Source organism: Neurospora tetraspora (assembly GCF_033439725.1).
Source record: "Neurospora tetraspora strain CBS 560.94 chromosome Unknown B0H65scaffold_7, whole genome shotgun sequence".
NCBI lineage: Eukaryota > Fungi > Ascomycota > Sordariomycetes > Sordariales > Sordariaceae > Neurospora > Neurospora tetraspora.
This window is the reverse complement of record NW_026944389.1, coordinates 2,796,565-2,812,309: the sequence shown is the minus strand read 5'-3', so window position 1 is coordinate 2,812,309 and position 15,745 is coordinate 2,796,565. Positions and strand designations below refer to the sequence as shown.

At 54.0% G+C, this 15,745-nt stretch overlaps 7 protein-coding genes across 7 annotated transcripts; 5 read left to right on the top strand and 2 right to left on the bottom strand.

Annotated features, from left to right (window-relative positions):
• Positions 1-1,260: 1,260 nt before the first annotated feature.
• B0H65DRAFT_511624 (uncharacterized protein) lies at positions 1,261-2,903 on the top strand (the record flags this gene model as incomplete). Its single annotated transcript, XM_062828498.1, has 3 exons — positions 1,261-1,748; positions 1,821-2,048; positions 2,123-2,903. 3 exons carry the CDS (start codon positions 1,261-1,263, stop codon positions 2,901-2,903), a joined length of 1,497 nt encoding a protein of 498 aa, XP_062678764.1.
• An 803-nt stretch (positions 2,904-3,706) lies between these two features.
• B0H65DRAFT_432378 (uncharacterized protein) lies at positions 3,707-4,898 on the top strand (the record flags this gene model as incomplete). The annotated part of the gene is made up of 3 exons (XM_062825001.1): positions 3,707-3,785; positions 3,970-4,567; positions 4,649-4,898. 3 exons carry the CDS (start codon positions 3,707-3,709, stop codon positions 4,896-4,898), a joined length of 927 nt encoding a protein of 308 aa, XP_062678763.1.
• A 462-nt stretch (positions 4,899-5,360) lies between these two features.
• B0H65DRAFT_560608 (uncharacterized protein) lies at positions 5,361-6,507 on the bottom strand (the record flags this gene model as incomplete). Its single annotated transcript, XM_062830150.1, has 2 exons — positions 5,361-6,130; positions 6,483-6,507. The coding sequence occupies 2 exons, from the start codon at positions 6,505-6,507 to the stop codon at positions 5,361-5,363; spliced, it is 795 nt and encodes a 264-aa protein (XP_062678762.1).
• On the top strand, positions 6,465-8,230 carry B0H65DRAFT_476358 (uncharacterized protein). The gene has a single exon (XM_062827360.1). The coding sequence runs from the start codon at positions 6,701-6,703 to the stop codon at positions 7,961-7,963; it is 1,263 nt and encodes a 420-aa protein (XP_062678761.1). The 5' UTR covers positions 6,465-6,700; the 3' UTR covers positions 7,964-8,230.
• A 1,815-nt stretch (positions 8,231-10,045) lies between these two features.
• B0H65DRAFT_433175 (synaptobrevin-domain-containing protein) lies at positions 10,046-10,868 on the bottom strand (the record flags this gene model as incomplete). The annotated part of the gene is made up of 2 exons (XM_062825046.1): positions 10,046-10,736; positions 10,831-10,868. 2 exons carry the CDS (start codon positions 10,866-10,868, stop codon positions 10,046-10,048), a joined length of 729 nt encoding a protein of 242 aa, XP_062678760.1.
• Positions 10,869-11,311: 443 nt separating this feature from the next.
• B0H65DRAFT_476355 (P-loop containing nucleoside triphosphate hydrolase protein) lies at positions 11,312-14,188 on the top strand. The gene is made up of 2 exons (XM_062827359.1): positions 11,312-11,596; positions 11,668-14,188. The coding sequence occupies exons 1-2, from the start codon at positions 11,444-11,446 to the stop codon at positions 13,912-13,914; spliced, it is 2,400 nt and encodes a 799-aa protein (XP_062678759.1). The 5' UTR covers positions 11,312-11,443; the 3' UTR covers positions 13,915-14,188.
• Positions 14,189-14,249: 61 nt separating this feature from the next.
• Positions 14,250-15,686, top strand: B0H65DRAFT_299032 (uncharacterized protein). Its single transcript, XM_062823127.1, has one exon. It carries the CDS (start codon positions 14,731-14,733, stop codon positions 15,490-15,492), a length of 762 nt encoding a protein of 253 aa, XP_062678758.1. The 5' UTR covers positions 14,250-14,730; the 3' UTR covers positions 15,493-15,686.
• Positions 15,687-15,745: the final 59 nt, after the last annotated feature.

Below are 15,745 nucleotides of genomic sequence, written 5' to 3'. Positions count from 1 at the left end.
GTTTAGTTATTTTTGAGGTCTCTATAATCTCGCATCTCACTCAGGGTCCCACGTAGCGGGCTGTGAAGCGGTTAACTTCGTATCGACAGAGCCGGGGCTGGGCGCTTTCGAGAGGATCCACCGCGATGTTTATTTAGCGGAGATCTGTGCCACGGTACCTCAACATCACCACAGCAGCAGAACAACGACTGGCCCTCCGATCCTGCCATGATGTTTCTGCCTACCTAGGTATTCCCCCGTATCCGTTACAGTTGCACAACAGAGTCTTCGATAAGCTTTTCGGCACTCGGAATCTGTCTCTCGATTTGCCGAATGACATCAAGAAGAGTCAATCTGCATAATGCTGAGAAGATGTCACACTCGTTAGACTCCATTCGCGGCCGCCACATCGAAGCTAGCTATGGAAGGCTGGGCGAATGGGATTGCACTCGTCTGGATCCTCAGTTACAACTGGGCCTCCCAGCCCTCCAGTCCGGGTCCGAACTCCGTCCCGTCCACCCCAAAAGCCCCAGTTAAACCCCCAGTCTGGCCTGAAACTCGACGGCAAGCCAGTTGTTTCTCTTCTTGGCGCTTGGCTAGGAGTCCCCGGGTGTGAGACGAGCAGGGTGGCTCCTGCATCGAACCTCGAGCCTAGACCCACGATAAACCGTATTCTGACAGCGGGGGAGGATGAGTGGGTTCCAGATTGAGTTCAGCTCTCTTTCTCTTCATGCTTCCCGTCGGGTTGTGAGCGCATCCTTGTCCAGTTGTCAGACATGCCTCTCATGAGCCCTGCGATTGATGAGTGAGACCGACGCGGATGCTCAGAAATATCACGTCTTGATATTGATAATCTTTCTCCTCCTTCTTTTTCGTCTTACAAACTTTCTGCATCTTCCTATTATAGAGTCCTCCTACCTGATCTTTCCTCGTACATACTCGTGGTTTTTCTGTCTTACATACTGCTCCACCTGGACTTTGGTCAGGTCGTGACGCCTACCTACCTAATCCAGTCCTGACCGCCTTCACCTAGTGGGATGCGGACTGAGCTCTTTTTTCTCTCTCTTCCCCACCTCTGTTTATAAGTCTTTCCTGCTGAAATACATCATTTCGTCGGTCTTGAGCAAACGACACTGTTTGAGACGAGCAACCGCAAACAAATATCTCTGATACAGGAGGCGCGCTGCCGGGAAGCGACCTGCCTACCTTACAACCTTCGCCCATAACACCCACGACATATCTCAGCTGTGTACGACCCATACACAGCAACAAAAATACACCATGACGTCGCCCTACCACGCAGCGGCGCGAGAAAAGCGCGCCGCCGAACGTGATTCAGACGAGAGAAACGTCAACTCTGGACGCGTCCCCCGCGGCTCCTCTTCCAGCAGAGGACCTCAACAGCTTCCCCTACACTCTGTTCCCATCGGAACAGAAGGCCACGGTCATCATCCTAACCACCACCCACCGGCCCCAAAATCATGGTTCCCGGTTCGCGAAGAAGGCGAGAGTGGCCGATCCGGCATCCACCCGTGGCACTTCCTCCGCATCGTGTTCCGCTCGTCCTCGCTGGCGTCTCGTATCGTCAACGTGCTATGGCCCGTGGTGCCCGCTGCCATTGCCCTCAGATATGCCGCCCCTGAGCAGGATCTGGCGATATTCATTTTGGCGTACATTGCCATGGTGCCTTGTGCGAACTTGGTTGGGTTTGCGGGACAGAATTTGGCAAAGAAGGTGCCGCATGTTTTTGGTGTGTTGGCCGAGACGACGTGAGTATTCTTTTTTCCTTTCTCCTTCCGCTAGAAAGATGGGTGATGTTTCTAACAGTCCATGGCCCCTAGTTTTGGTTCACTCGTCGAGATTATTATGTTTATAGTCCTGATAAAACGGTACGACCCTAAAGCACCGGTGGATACGACGCAGGTTATTAGGGCTGCGATCCTAGGTTCGATCCTTGCTACGATGCTTTTCTGTCTGGGCTTCTGCTTCATTGCCGCTGGTTTCAAGCGGGAGGAGACGCATTTCAGCGAAATTGTTAGTGAAGCCGGTAGCGGGTTGCTGTTGACTGCGTAAGTTCTCACGTCTATCACATTGTGTCACCGTTTGAAGAAAACTCGAGTGCTCACCGTTTCTTCTGCCACAGTGGATTCGGCCTAGCCGTTCCTACAGCCTTCTTCAACGCCCTCTATGGCCGCTACGACACGGACGAGCTCAGGCGCAAAACCCTCGAAATTTCGCGTAGCACCGCTGTCTTGCTCATCATCGCCTATCTCGTGTACGTCTTTTTCCAGATGCGCACCCATCACGGTATCTACGACGCTATCTTCGAGGCCGACGCCGAGCGCGATGACGACAAGCATAAGGAGCTTCGACATCATCGCCTGACTCTTTTCGAGTCTGTTATAGGCTTGGCTGTGGGCGTCGCCCTTATCACGATCATTGCCATCATGCTCGTCGACAGGATTCACTTCCTAGTCGAGAAGCGCCACGTCTCCGATGCCTTCCTCGGTTTGATCATGATTCCACTTGTCGAAAAGGCCGCGGAGCACTTGACGGCCGTAGACGAAGCGTACGACAACCAGATGAACATCGCCCTATCGACGGTACTGGGCTCAACGCTACAGACGGCCCTGTTCAACGGCCCTCTTGTGGTGATTATCGGCTGGGGAATGGACAAGCCCATGGGCTTCAATTTTGAGCTGTTCGACCTGGTTATGCTGATCCTCGCCATCTTGACAGTCGGAAACTTCTTGAGGGACCAGAAGAGTAATTACCTGGAGGGTGTGTTGTGCGTGATCGTTTATGTCGCCATCGGCGTGGCGGCAGCTCACTACCCGAACCCTCACGATCTCCATGAGGCGTTTCCGATGCCGAACGCGTCTCCTGCTCCAACGACGAGTGGATCGGAGGGTGCTCATCATTAAGCCAATGGCTGCATGTCTGTTAGGTTGTCGGGAAAGTAAAAGGGTGGATGAGCTTTATTATGATGATTTATGTTTTGAGCCATGTTGACTTATAGAAAGTCCAAACAGGGATACTGAAAAGAAGATGGAGGATACTTGCTGTTATTGTCTTGTTTCAGCTACATTTAGACGCTGTGGAACATGGACGAGGAGTGTCTAGAATGGATCAATCCCCACGGCGAACTGACGCTGAAAGTCTTGTAAAGCATAGGATTCATCATCAGCTTTTCCTCTACAAGGATGCTTCGAGATAAGATGCAAATGAATAATGATAAAAGGAACTTTACGAGACATTGTGTCAGGAAGTCTGATCAAGGTGGAAGGATTCAGTTGCGTTGATGTTTTAGCCTTCACAAAACCCTAACCCTGGGGTGATACCAAATGGAGCTTGGGCCACTTGGAGCACTGCCCTGTAGCAGCATCAAACGTCAGCGCCCTGACCGTGGGGGAAGGGGCCGTCCGCCGTGTTGAACATGGGGACGTGGCCCGTCCAATCCATTCGTCCCCAAGCCAAGAACATTGAAGCTTCTGCGAGCTTCCCACACAACAGCTTCTAGGCAGACCACCACCACTAATCACGAACACCACTGGCACTTTATCCCGTCCGACTGGGAATAGATTCCTGACATTCCGATCGACCGAACACTGACCGACTGAAAGGGGCCAACCTTGGTTGCGTCCGAGAATCCTGCCTACCCAAACAAGGAGCTTACTGCTACAAACGAACGACTCGCCCGGCCGCATTCACACACGACGACACAAAGATGGCCTCACTAGGGGGTAAAGACTACCACCGTCAACAACCGATGTTGGACGACGATGATCTGATAGATCCCGACGATGGTAAGCTCGACTGGGTCACCCGAGTTTCTCGCATTCACATCCCTCCCGTCCCCGATGGTCCGCGCAAGCAAGAGGCTTCCACGAGAGGGAGGAGGGGTACCACTACAGCCTACCTAGACACACACTCTCCATCCAACACACAACAAGATAGACAGTTGCTAACACCCAGTCTTCACAAACACAGCTGACCTCAACGACTTCGACGACCCCCTCGCCCCCTCCTCCTCCCGCGCACCCCTAACCGGCACCATCGGCTCCTCCTCCTCCGCCGGCGCCGGCGTCGGCTCGTCCTCTTCCGGAAACACCCAATCAGCCTGGACCTCCCGCATCCCCGGCGAGGACCGCCGTGCGCCCAACAACACCATCGACGAGACGGTCTGGGAGACGCTCCGCCGCGATCTGATCGCCGTGTGGTCCAAGATGCGCGAGGTGCTGTACCCGCGCTACCTCTTCGGCGGCACCATGCTCGAGTCCGAAGACGGCCTGCGGGGCGCCTACGCCAACATCCGGAACGCCGGTCTGTCGGGGGCACGAGAGGAGCTGACGGGCTTGGCGAGCAGGGTGATGGACCCGGAGAGCCTGCTGCAGCAGGGGAATATGAGTCCTGGGCTGAGGGATTGGGATCTTTGGGGCCCGTTGATCTTTTGCTTGTTGCTGAGTACCCTGCTGAGCTTTAGGAGCAGGGAGCAGCAGAGGGAGATTGTGTTTAGTGGGGTGTTTGCGATGGTGTGGATTGGTGAGGCGGTGGTGACGGCGCAGATTAAGTTGTTGGGCGGGAATATGTGAGTGGTTTGCATGGCCCTGTTACTGACGGGTCAGATTCGTGAGAGGAGTTATGCTAACAAACTTGTGTCGACAAATAGCTCTTTCGCCCAGAGTGTCTGTATCATCGGATACACCCTCTTCCCTCTCGTCCTGGCCGCCATGCTCTCCGCTCTCTCGCTGTACTGGGTCGCCAGGATCCCGGTCTACCTGCTGCTTGTGGGCTGGTCCTTTGCGGCGGGTGTGAGCATTCTCAGTGGAAGCGGCGTTGTCAAGAACCGGGTTGGGTTGGCGGTCTTCCCCCTTATGATCTTCTATCTCGCTCTGGGGTGCCTGTGCTTCATTAGTTAATGTGTTCGTTTCAGAGGTTGTTCGCATTTGAGAGAAGGCTGTTCGTTCCACCGGGTAACAAATATGCAAAAGGGGCAATTAAGGCAAAAGAGACCAAAAAAAAATTAATATAGGGAGTCACTCGGCTGTATCACAGATCAAATGGATAGGCAAGTCGAAGTTGATGATGTTGGGAGATTCACTCCCGTCGCATGGTTCCCGGTATGGCATTGCCCTGGCTTTAGGTGATCAACGGCGCGTCTTACTGCGCGCTTATCCTTACAATTAGATGATCATTTTGGATTATTTACCATGTTCACCTTGAGGGGTTGACATGTGAATCCCCTTATAAAGTCAAGATTCTCCATCCATCTGCCGCTGACCCCGGCTACCGCGAAATCAGGTAAACAACTTAGTTATACCATACTCACTCAGATTGCCAATTATTCATATAGACCCTCAACCAGTTATTCTAGTTACCCATTAGGCCCCCTTCCCCAAATACCTCTCCAAATCCGGTCCCCTCCCCCACAACTCCCGTTGTATCCTCTCCCCCCTCCTCTTGTCCTGCTCAACCATCTTCCGAACCTTCTTTGCATCCAACAGTTTCTCTTTTTTCTTCTTTGGCGGTGGCAGCAGTCCATTTTTGGGTATTTCGATCCCCAATCCCAAGTGATCGTCTTTCTTCTTGCCCTTGATGGGGAACTGGATCCCCTGTGCCGCAGACCCGAGACCCTGGCGAGCGTCTGGGTCCCAGCCGTGGCTGGTCAGGTGTTTGAGGCCCATCCGCGAACGGTCGAGCGCTGAGGGTGGGTGGGAGTGTGGGAGGCGGGATTGATGGGCGAAGGAGGCTGCGTGGGCGGCTTTTCCCTGTGGAGTGGGTTCGTAGGGGAGGCTGCAGATTTGGCAGATTTCCTGTTGTGGTGGTACTATTGGTGGCTGCTGCTCTGTTGGCGGTGTTGTTGTGGTTTGGGTTGTGTCTGAGGGGGTGGTGGTGGTATCCGTAGCTGTTGGTGGATTTTCTTTTGCTTTTTGCTTATCCTTGTTGGCGAGGACCATGTTCAGGTAGAGATCAGCTACGTCAAGTTTTGGCTTGTTGGACTTGGCCGCCGTCGAACTGGTCGAGTCTAGGTTGCCGTCGGAGGCGGGGACGAATTTGATCTGTTGTTTGTACAATCCGGTGCCGAAGGGGCGGAGGTGGTGGAGGGGGATGTCTTCTGCTTCATCTTCTTTCGCCGCGAAGGTTTTCCTTTCTGAGGAACTCATTGTGGGTGCATGCGTAGAACCTATTCTTGGTTGAGTCTGTGTTGTTGTTCTGTGAATTACGGTGGGGGAGCGATGGACAAGTTGTGTAAATGGGTTTCGTGAGTTGACGTAAAGTTCAGTGGAGCGTCAAGTGGTGAAGTAATTGATGGAGGATTCGCGGGAGAACCTTGATGCCCGCGCTTGAGGTGTGGTTAGTGGGGGCCTGATGCCTGCCGTCGATGCGGCTCCGTTCCCGGCCCCGGTCCATGTTTGGATCGATGGATCCGTTCCATCCCATCGGACTTCGGTGACTTTGGTGGAGTGGGTCGCTAATTATAGCCCCTGAGCCCCTGACGTAACCAGTGTTTGAGCCTGCTGTGGACATTTTGTTGGAGCCAAAACTTCTGGCCAGTTGGGCCCGGAGCCAATTGCGACAGCTTCTCCTTTCTAGAGCTTGTTGGCCTCTTTTATATGCGCTCTCTGCTTCTGCACCAACAACAACAACATACAGGAGCCGCAGAATGACCTTGTAACGATACCGGAAGCACTTACGATCCCTTCGAAACCCATCCCGCATAATGCCGATTCCGTTCCTCGCCAGCGTTGTCATGGACGGGTGGCCATCATGGCTGCCCGGGCCGTGGGCTCTCACCAAGGCCGGCACCGCTCTCGGAGCCATCGCTATCACAAAGATCTATGCCAGTGGCGCGACATGTACGGCCGAAAGGAATATGCACGGTCGCGTTGTCATGATCACCGGCGGCACATCAGGAATCGGCGCCGCCACGGTATACGAACTTGCCAAGCGAGGCGCCCAAATCATCCTCCTCACACACCACGAGCATAACGACGCCTTTCTCGTCGACTTCATCGACGACATGCGCGATCGCACCAACAACCAGCTTATCTACGCCGAACAAGTCGATCTACGCTCCCTGCACAGCGTCCGAAAATTTGCGACAAAATGGGTTGACAACGCCCCTCCCCGCCGCCTCGACACCATCATTCTCTGCGGATCGACCCTCACGCCGCCCGGGAAGGCGAGGACGGAGACACCGGATGATGTGGAGAGTACCTGGCAGGTTAACTTCCTCTCCAACTTCCATCTCTTGGGCATCCTCAGTCCCGCGATCCGCGCCCAACCGTTCGACCGCGACGTGCGCATCATCATCCCGACATGCTCCGCCTACATCCGTTCGCCGTCGTTGGATAAAGCGCTGGATAAGAAAGACTGGTCCCCGGGCAAGGCATACGCGCGGAGTAAGCTGGCCATGATGGTGTTTGGCAAGGCATACCAGAAGCATCTGGACGCGTACGAGAGGCCCGATAAGCTTCCGATGAATGCGCGCGTCTTTCTGGTAGACCCCGGATACACGAGGACGCCTGGAATGCGCCGGTGGCTTACTAGAGGCACTGTTTGGGGTCTCATCGTATACCTCTTCCTTTACATGTTCTCCTGGCTTTTCCTCAAGAGCGCATGGATGGGCGCGCAGTCCATCTTGTGGGCCGTTATGGAAGGCAGTCTCGTTCGCGACAAGGGTGGAAAGGTGGTTAAGGAGTGCATGGTGGTAGACTGCGCACGCAAGGATGTGGACGACGAAGCTATTGCGAAGAAGCTGTGGGAATCCAGTGATAAATTGATTGAGGAGAAGGAGAAGGACGCGGCTGCAAAAAGGGCAAGGGCGAAGAAAAGAGAAATGGAGATGGAGGAGGAGAAAAAGGCACGAGAGCGTGTTGAGGAGATTGAATCTTTGGTTAACACGATCAAGAAAGGGAAGCAGAAAGAGAAAGAAAAGCCCAAGAGTGGGAAGAAGGCGAAGAATGGAGAAAAGACTGCCTAGAGCGAGGCCAAGTAGACGGGCAAAAGCATATAGATTTCACGTTCTTATAGACAAAATGACCATAATGTATACACAGCAAAGATATGGGCCAGATGTCTTGGATGCTATCCCTAAGTTCGGGGACGGGCCGATCCATGGGCGGAGCCCTCGGTCGCTCGGCACCATGTTGAGCGGGGATACCTTAGCACGCCGGGCCGGTAATTATAGTGGGGCCACTTCGGCACTTCACGTGAAGATGATCATCAATGACGAACTTCATCCTGGGCGATCCAACGTCCCGGAACGATGAAACCGTGGGATGCATAAGACATCGCCAATCTGATCTCCGCCGAGACGTCTCTGATACCAGAACTTGTACTTATTTATCAAGAAGTCGAGTTTGGTCCCAGCGATCATATCTGTCCTCAACCTCTGAAGGCTCAAACAATTGCCATCAACAACACACAGCTTTGTGGGCGCATACGACTTATACCCTCCCTCAACTCCAACTCCACTACGCAGTTCAACCTTGACTTCACCCAAGCTATAAACCGAGAGATCTCTAAATACCAAATACCGGCACTAAGACCACCAAAGCAAGCAATCATCAACAACAAGGACATCCATGACGGCCCTCACACTAAACCTCACAGAGGCTCAGGCACCATTATCAGCATCTTCCTCCTCACATTTATTTCCACAGTCAGCAACGAAGCCTACACCTATTCCAAAAGCGGCAATGCCACCACCACCTATCATGACTCTCAACCCATCCTACTGTCACCCAGTCTTCTTCACGCCGAAACTGCGCAGGAGCCCGTCTTTTACACTTCAACAACCCGGACCTCATGTCACATCGTTGTCACATGCGGTGAGCCCGGTGGTCCATGGGTATATGTTCCAAGATGCGCAAAGGCTTCAGGGGCAAGGGGTTGCGGGTCTGGGAAATATGGCGATTGGGTCGGTGAAGGTTGCTGGAGGGAGTTCGAGGTTATGATAATGATGATGCTGGGTGGAGGATAGGAAACGGCTGTGCGTGGACGAGGAGGTGGAAGGTGCGAGAGTGTCGGGAGCATTGGTGACGCCCCATTACCGTGAAAGGGGATGGGATATGGGAAGGGATTCACGAACACATGGCCAGTGATGTTAATGGGATCTTGTTGGTAACGGAGTTTAATACGCATATCACCATTGGAGAATCTTAGGTTCGTGGGACGGATAGAACGGACCTCGTACGGTTTCAAGCAATTACCTATGATTTCGAGAGCCAAAGCCAGACAGAGTACCTTCCAACTAGCCGTCACAACATGCCAATTTTCTTCCCCGGCAACCTACCACCAGCGACCACCGTCACAGCACTATACGATACGATACGGCAACCGGCGGCCGATAACAGCCGGAGCCGTCGAGGAGGCGACGGTGTGGGTTCTGGGGGTGCCGCTTGACCATTGTTCCATTATCTTTTTGCTCTTTTTTGTCCTTCTTTCTGAGGCCCATCGAGTTGTTGAGAGGAAGGCATGTATAAGTGCCGATATTGAGCGTGCAATTCCAAAGCGACGATCGCCGTCGCGGACTTGGCGATGCTCTGCCTTGGTGTTGTTGCTGAGAGGACCGCTAAGATTATAGCTATCTTATCCCGCTGATTTTTTTCGACATGCTCTCTGCTCCCGTCTTCCCCTTTGTCACCGAGCACTTCCACTTGCAAGTAGGTTCGACCAACTACTCTTGACTGTTTCTTGAACACGTGTAGGTAGATCTTCAAGTTTTCCATTCTTTTCTTTCACGTCGCCAAGGGGGTGACTGCAGCCACAATGTCCGTCTTCCCTGCCAGGGGCTTTGCGTCCATAAGCAAAATTAGGAGAGAAGAGCGTTTGATTGAAAACAAAGCAATGATACAGGCTCTACATGTTATAACAGGAACAAACACAAGCAAAGAAACAGAACGCAACCGCAGAATGTCAAAAGCGCCAAAACTACAGTAACAGAAAAGCAAAAGCCGTGACAACATATGAGACCCCGTATTTTCGTAACCCATCACTCATAAAAACCCAAGCCCAGGCAAGCAACCGGAAACCCAAAACTTGCTCCCTCCAAACCAATCTTTCATGGCAAGCTGTTCTTGATCGCCATCACAATCGATAGCACAATCAACACCACCACCAACGCCAACAGCGCCATCAGCTTCACATTCTTCCACCACATCTTGCGCTTGAGGCCCCTGCTCCTAACTCTGAACTCGCGCGCGCTGCCACCCAGCCGATCCGTCTTATCCACCAGTAGATCAATCCTCTCGCCTCTCTCCAAAAGCCCCTCAATGTTCCTCGTCATGATACCCTTCACGTCCTCAATCTCCCTCTTGGCATTGGTAATCGCATCGTTCTGCCCCTGGCCCGTGGTGCCGTAGTCGACCATCAGCGTCTTGAGCGCTCCGTTGAACGAGGCCGCGCCGTAGTTGGGCATGTCGGCGAAGTCGTTGGTCGGCCCGGGGGGGTACTGCGCCAGGAAGCGCTTGCGGACTTCGACCAGGAAGCCGAAGGGGATGCGGCGACCTAGGGAGGAGTCGGCTACCACCAGGAAGGTGAGGCCGCCTGCCGAAGAGGCCGAGGGCTGGGAAGCCCAGTCCGAGGGCGACTCGGACATGTAGTGGATGTGGTAGGAGCCATGGGTGTAGGTGAGCTTTTGAGGGGTCGAGTGGTCGATCTTGGGGAGGATCAAAGAGGCGAGGGAGGAGGTCTGGGATGAAGCGGAGGTGGTGCACTCGGCTAGGATGGTGGTGTTGTGGGCGATGCAGGAGCTGTGGGAGATGGCTTGTTAGTATTGAGCTTGTTGATTGACTGCCCTAACATAGGGATTGTGGGACAAGTCAAGTGGTGAAATAGGTAACGTACTAGAGGAGAGGAGTTGCTGGAGTCGAGGATGAAGCCATTTTCGGATGCGCGTAGAGATCCTTTGTTGGGACCACCAAGTCGTGTAAGTCAAGTCAAATCTGTGTGGGAGAACGTTCGAATCGGTTCAGCGTCTAAATCTCAAGATGGCGGGTCGCGGCTCGTGGTGCTCGAATGGTATGATGGATGATCGATGTTGAGATCGAGACCGAAACTCTCGAAATGCTCAGCCAGCTGTCGGTCACGGTAGGTTACCACTGAAGTTAGTTGTACAAGTACAGAGCGGGCTCAGCGGCGTGTCACAGTCCACTCACGGGCTGCATGATGACGATGCAGGTCGCCTTTGACGGCCTTGTGGGCTTGGCGGGTGGGTCAGTTGGAGTCCAGCCGGGGTGCGCAGCGGAGCCCCAGGGGTTAAAGGCGGCACAGTGCCAAGAGGGCGAAGAGAGGGGAACCAAGCGATAAGGAAAAAGAATTGGATCCTCAAGGGTCACAAACTCCACGATAAGAATTATAGTCCCACGCTGTTCCGGGCTCAAGTTCACGCCTCTGAAAACCAACAAATCGTGCCGACTCGAACGACGAGCATGATCGCTGGCGCACCTAGTCCACCGTCATGAACGCGTTGTTAGGGCAGGCCTGGAGATGTCCGCGGAGCGCAGTCCTTGTTACTCGCCGCTTTCGGGTGAAGTCGACTTCTAAACCATCAAAGAAGGCTGCGCCGCGCAGCTCCAAGACCGCTTCCGACACTTCAGTTAAATCCTTCAATGTTCGACCCCTCGACATCTTCCCTCCCGAGCTCTCACCTTCCGGATTGCTGACCTTTCTTTCGCCACGTAGGACTTGCCAGCTGACGAGCAGCTACGACGACGCCTCAATGACCGGGAAAAGGCACAGCGAAGGACGACACCCTCCGAACCGGCGCTGCGGCAGAGATACGACGAGTTTTACGACCTTACAAAGCACCGACTAAATACCCTCCTATGGGAATTGGGAAAATGGGACCCAGAGCACCGGGAATATAGAGCATTCGGACTACACACCCAAGAGAGCTACTACCAAGAGATCTCCCTCTTCAAAGATGCCCTAAAGAAGTCGTTTCACCTGGCGAGCGCACTCGGCATGACGGCGCGGACTGATAACCCTCTGTTCTGGAACTTGCGCGCTGCCTTTATCAAGGGGGATGCGGCGGGGTTGACCAAAGAGCTTCGGTACGCGCTTCAGACCTTCTTGATGCGCAAGAAGTTTTCAAAGTCCACCACCGAGTTGCACCTGCGACTTGCCGATTTGCGCTTCCCTTACGAATGGTTTCCTGCTACTCGCCAACTGCAGCGCACTATTCACTTGCACGTCGGCCCAACAAACTCTGGAAAGACATACAACGCCTTGAAAGCTCTGGAAAACGCAAAATCGGGCATCTATGCCGGCCCTCTTCGACTGCTGGCTCACGAAATCTACACGCGATTCACCGCCAAGGGGAAACCGTGTGCCCTCATCACAGGCGAGGAACAGAGGATACCGGGAGACGCCGACATGTTCTTTCGGAGTTGTACGGTTGAAATGACGCCATTGAACTGGAAGGTTGATGTCGCCGTCATTGACGAGATTCAAATGATCGCCGACGAACACCGTGGTTGGGCTTGGACCCAGGCGGTCCTGGGCTGTCAGGCAAAGGAGCTTCATCTTTGTGGCGAGGAAAGAGTGGTTGATCTGATACAGGAACTTTGTGCTCGTTTGGGCGACAAGTGCATCGTGCACCGTTATGAGAGGCTGAACCCCTTGCTTCCCATGGAGCAAGCTGTCGGCACCGACTTCAAGAATCTCCAAAAGGGTGACGCTGTCATCTCGTTTTCTCGGGTCAACTTGCACTCTCTGAAAGCTGGTATCGAAAAAGCAACTGGGCGTAAATGTGCCATCGTTTACGGCTCGTTGCCGCCCGAAACTAGAGCGGCGCAGGCTGCCTTGTTCAATGACCCGAATAACGACTATGATTTCTTGGTTGCCAGTGATGCTATTGGCATGGGTTTGAACCTAGAGATTAAGCGCGTCGTCTTCGAATCGGCATTCAAATTCGATGGCATGGCGCATCGCGCCCTAACGATCCCGGAAGTTAAGCAAATCGGCGGTAGGGCTGGTCGTTATAGGACAGCCAACGATGCTGTTCGCTCCGGCCAAGAAGAGGAGGCTTCAGCTACGTCTGCCTTTAGCAAGTGGGGAGCGCCGGGCTTCGTCACAGCTATGGATGATCAGGATCTCGGTCTTATCAGGAAGCATCTTCAAAAGGACGCCACGCCCATTGCCGCGGCGGGTGTCATGCCGCCTTCGCACATCATCGAGCGGTTTGCCTCCCTGTTCTCTCCCGACGTTCCACTTGCGTTCGTTCTGTCCAGACTCAGGGAGATGGCACGGCTCTCGAGCTCCTTCAGCATGTGCAGCTTTGGCGATCACCTCGACGTCTCCGATGTCCTCAAGGAGTTCGACCTCAGCATATACGACCGTTCGGTTTTGCTGACAGCCCCCGTTTCACTCCGGGAAAAGGCCCAAAAGGACATTCTCAGGGCATTCGCTTGGAGTATTGCTAACTTGTCCGGAGGTCACTTGCTCGAGATTCCCGAGATTGATCTGGAGGCGCTCGATGTCGATGCTCCACAGCTTGATCCCCAGGAACAAAAGGACTATCTGCTGCGACTCGAAGGTCTCCATAAGGCCGTCACTCTGTATCTGTGGCTCAGCTACCGGTACCGTGGCGTGTTCATCAGCCAAAACCTGGCGTTCCACGTCAAATCTCTGGTTGAGGAGAAGATCACAAACTGTCTGGAAGCTGCCGATTACGAGGCAGACAAGCAACAAAGACGTCGTGAGATGCTCAGACGCCAGGCCCAGTCGCACAGCAAGAAGGAGGAGAAGCTTCTTGGCGTTGGCGAGGGGGTTGAGGATGCACCTGTCGCTGAGAGCGGCCCCGGTCTGTGGGACGCCGAGGGACACGAGGAGCCGTTGTATCGGGAGAAGAAGGAGGTTAATGCTGCTTTGCCAGTTCGCGTTCGCAGGACAACTGAGAGCCCCAAGAGCCGTGTCTCTCTAGAATAGAGACCTCCGATATCTGTACTATATGGACGATATCTGTACTATATGGACGATGTCTGTACTATATGGAAGCTATGGAGCTGGGCGTGTATGATGCTATGTGTAGTAGGTCTACCAAAACGGAATAAAATGCCAGTAGAACTACATAGATGGTCGGCGTTGGTATTCAGGGGCAAGTTGGTTAGCCTGGTCATTGGGGAATTGTTATTCGATGTATAAATGCTTCTCTGGAAATACAAATTCCTCTCTGTGGCTATAACTTCTAGTCTTCTTTTTGCCCTTGGTGTTGCTGACCTCTTTTCAGACATCCAATGTGGACAGCCCGAGGTGAGTATCATGGTTCCACTGAATGGTGATACACAGAGACACTGTGCTGTTCCTGGACCGCATACAGTGAGAACGCCCCTGTGGGAGGGCCCAGCGGGTTCGTTCAGCTGCCCCTGGGGCTGCGCTCAACTGTCGAGGTCTCCACAGTGTGCATATGATCTCATCATCACAAGGATGCCTTCGTTTCTCTCTCCAGGAACCATCACCTTGACAGCTGGCTTCCACCAGGAAGAATCACTGACGCATCAACCACTATCTTCCGCATCAAGCCTAGCAGGTGGAAAACATCAAGGTAAGTTCCAGACTTCTGTTTAAAGTGATCGGACCCTGGCTGGGTAAAGGTAGACCAGGGCGGGGTTGTTGTGCGCCGACCGCGGAGTCAAGCTTCATCAAGCTACCCTAGGCATTCTCGAGCTGATGGTCTCTTTTGAATACATCTCCAGGATCAACACCAAGCAAACGAACACATAAACCTACCGAAACACCATCATCATGGCCTCCAACGAAGCCGATCCCCACGGCGGCGTCCCCGCCGCTTCCGACCGTCCGGCATTCATCCCCCTCGAAGCCAACCCCGAACTCATGACCACGCTCCTCCACAAGCTCGGCCTCTCGACCTCCCTCCAGATCCACGACGTCTACTCCCTCACCGACCCAGACATGCTCGCCTTCATCCCGCGCCCCGCCCTGGCCCTGCTGATGGTCTTCCCCGTCTCCGCCGCCTACGAATCGGCTCGCCTAGCCGAGGACTCTCTTCTCGAAGACTACTCGGGCAAGGGCCCCCAAGAGCCGGTCCTCTGGTTCCGCCAGACGATCCGCAACGCCTGCGGCCTGATGGGCCTGCTCCACGCGGCCGGCAACGGGCCGGCCCGCCAGCTCGTGGAGGAGGGCTCCACCCTGGACAAGATCATCAAGGACGCGACGCCGCTGGATCCTGTTGCGAGGGCACGAGTGCTTGAGACGAACGCTGAACTGGCTAATGCCCACAAGAGCGCGGCGACCCAGGGCGATACCGAGGCACCGGCCGCTACGGACGATGTCGATTTGCACTATGTCTGCTTCGTTAAGGCTGAGGATGGAGGCTTGTGGGAGCTGGACGGACGCAGAAAGGGACCGCTGAAGAGGGGTGAGCTTGGGAAGGACGAGGATGTCCTGAGCCAAACGGCCTTGACGCTGGGTCCGCTCAAGTTTTTGGAGAGAGGGGGCGGCGACTTGAGGTTCAGCTGTGTGGCGCTTGCCGGCAGCTTCGATTAAAGAATGCGTGGAAGAGATGCGTGCCTCCCTGGCTCGAGTTTTTGGAAGACTCGGATTAAGGTCTTACACCGGGGTTCCGCCTTGCGTTGTGTTCTAGAACCAGCTCAAGGGACAAAAAAGGTTGAATATCAGCAAGCGTATGTATGAAACCCACGATTACTCCATGCGAGAATTTCTGATGGCGGCACAAGACCAAGAATAGTTTTACTTAAAATATCACAGGGATTACACAACAGCTACTCGTCGCAGCCAG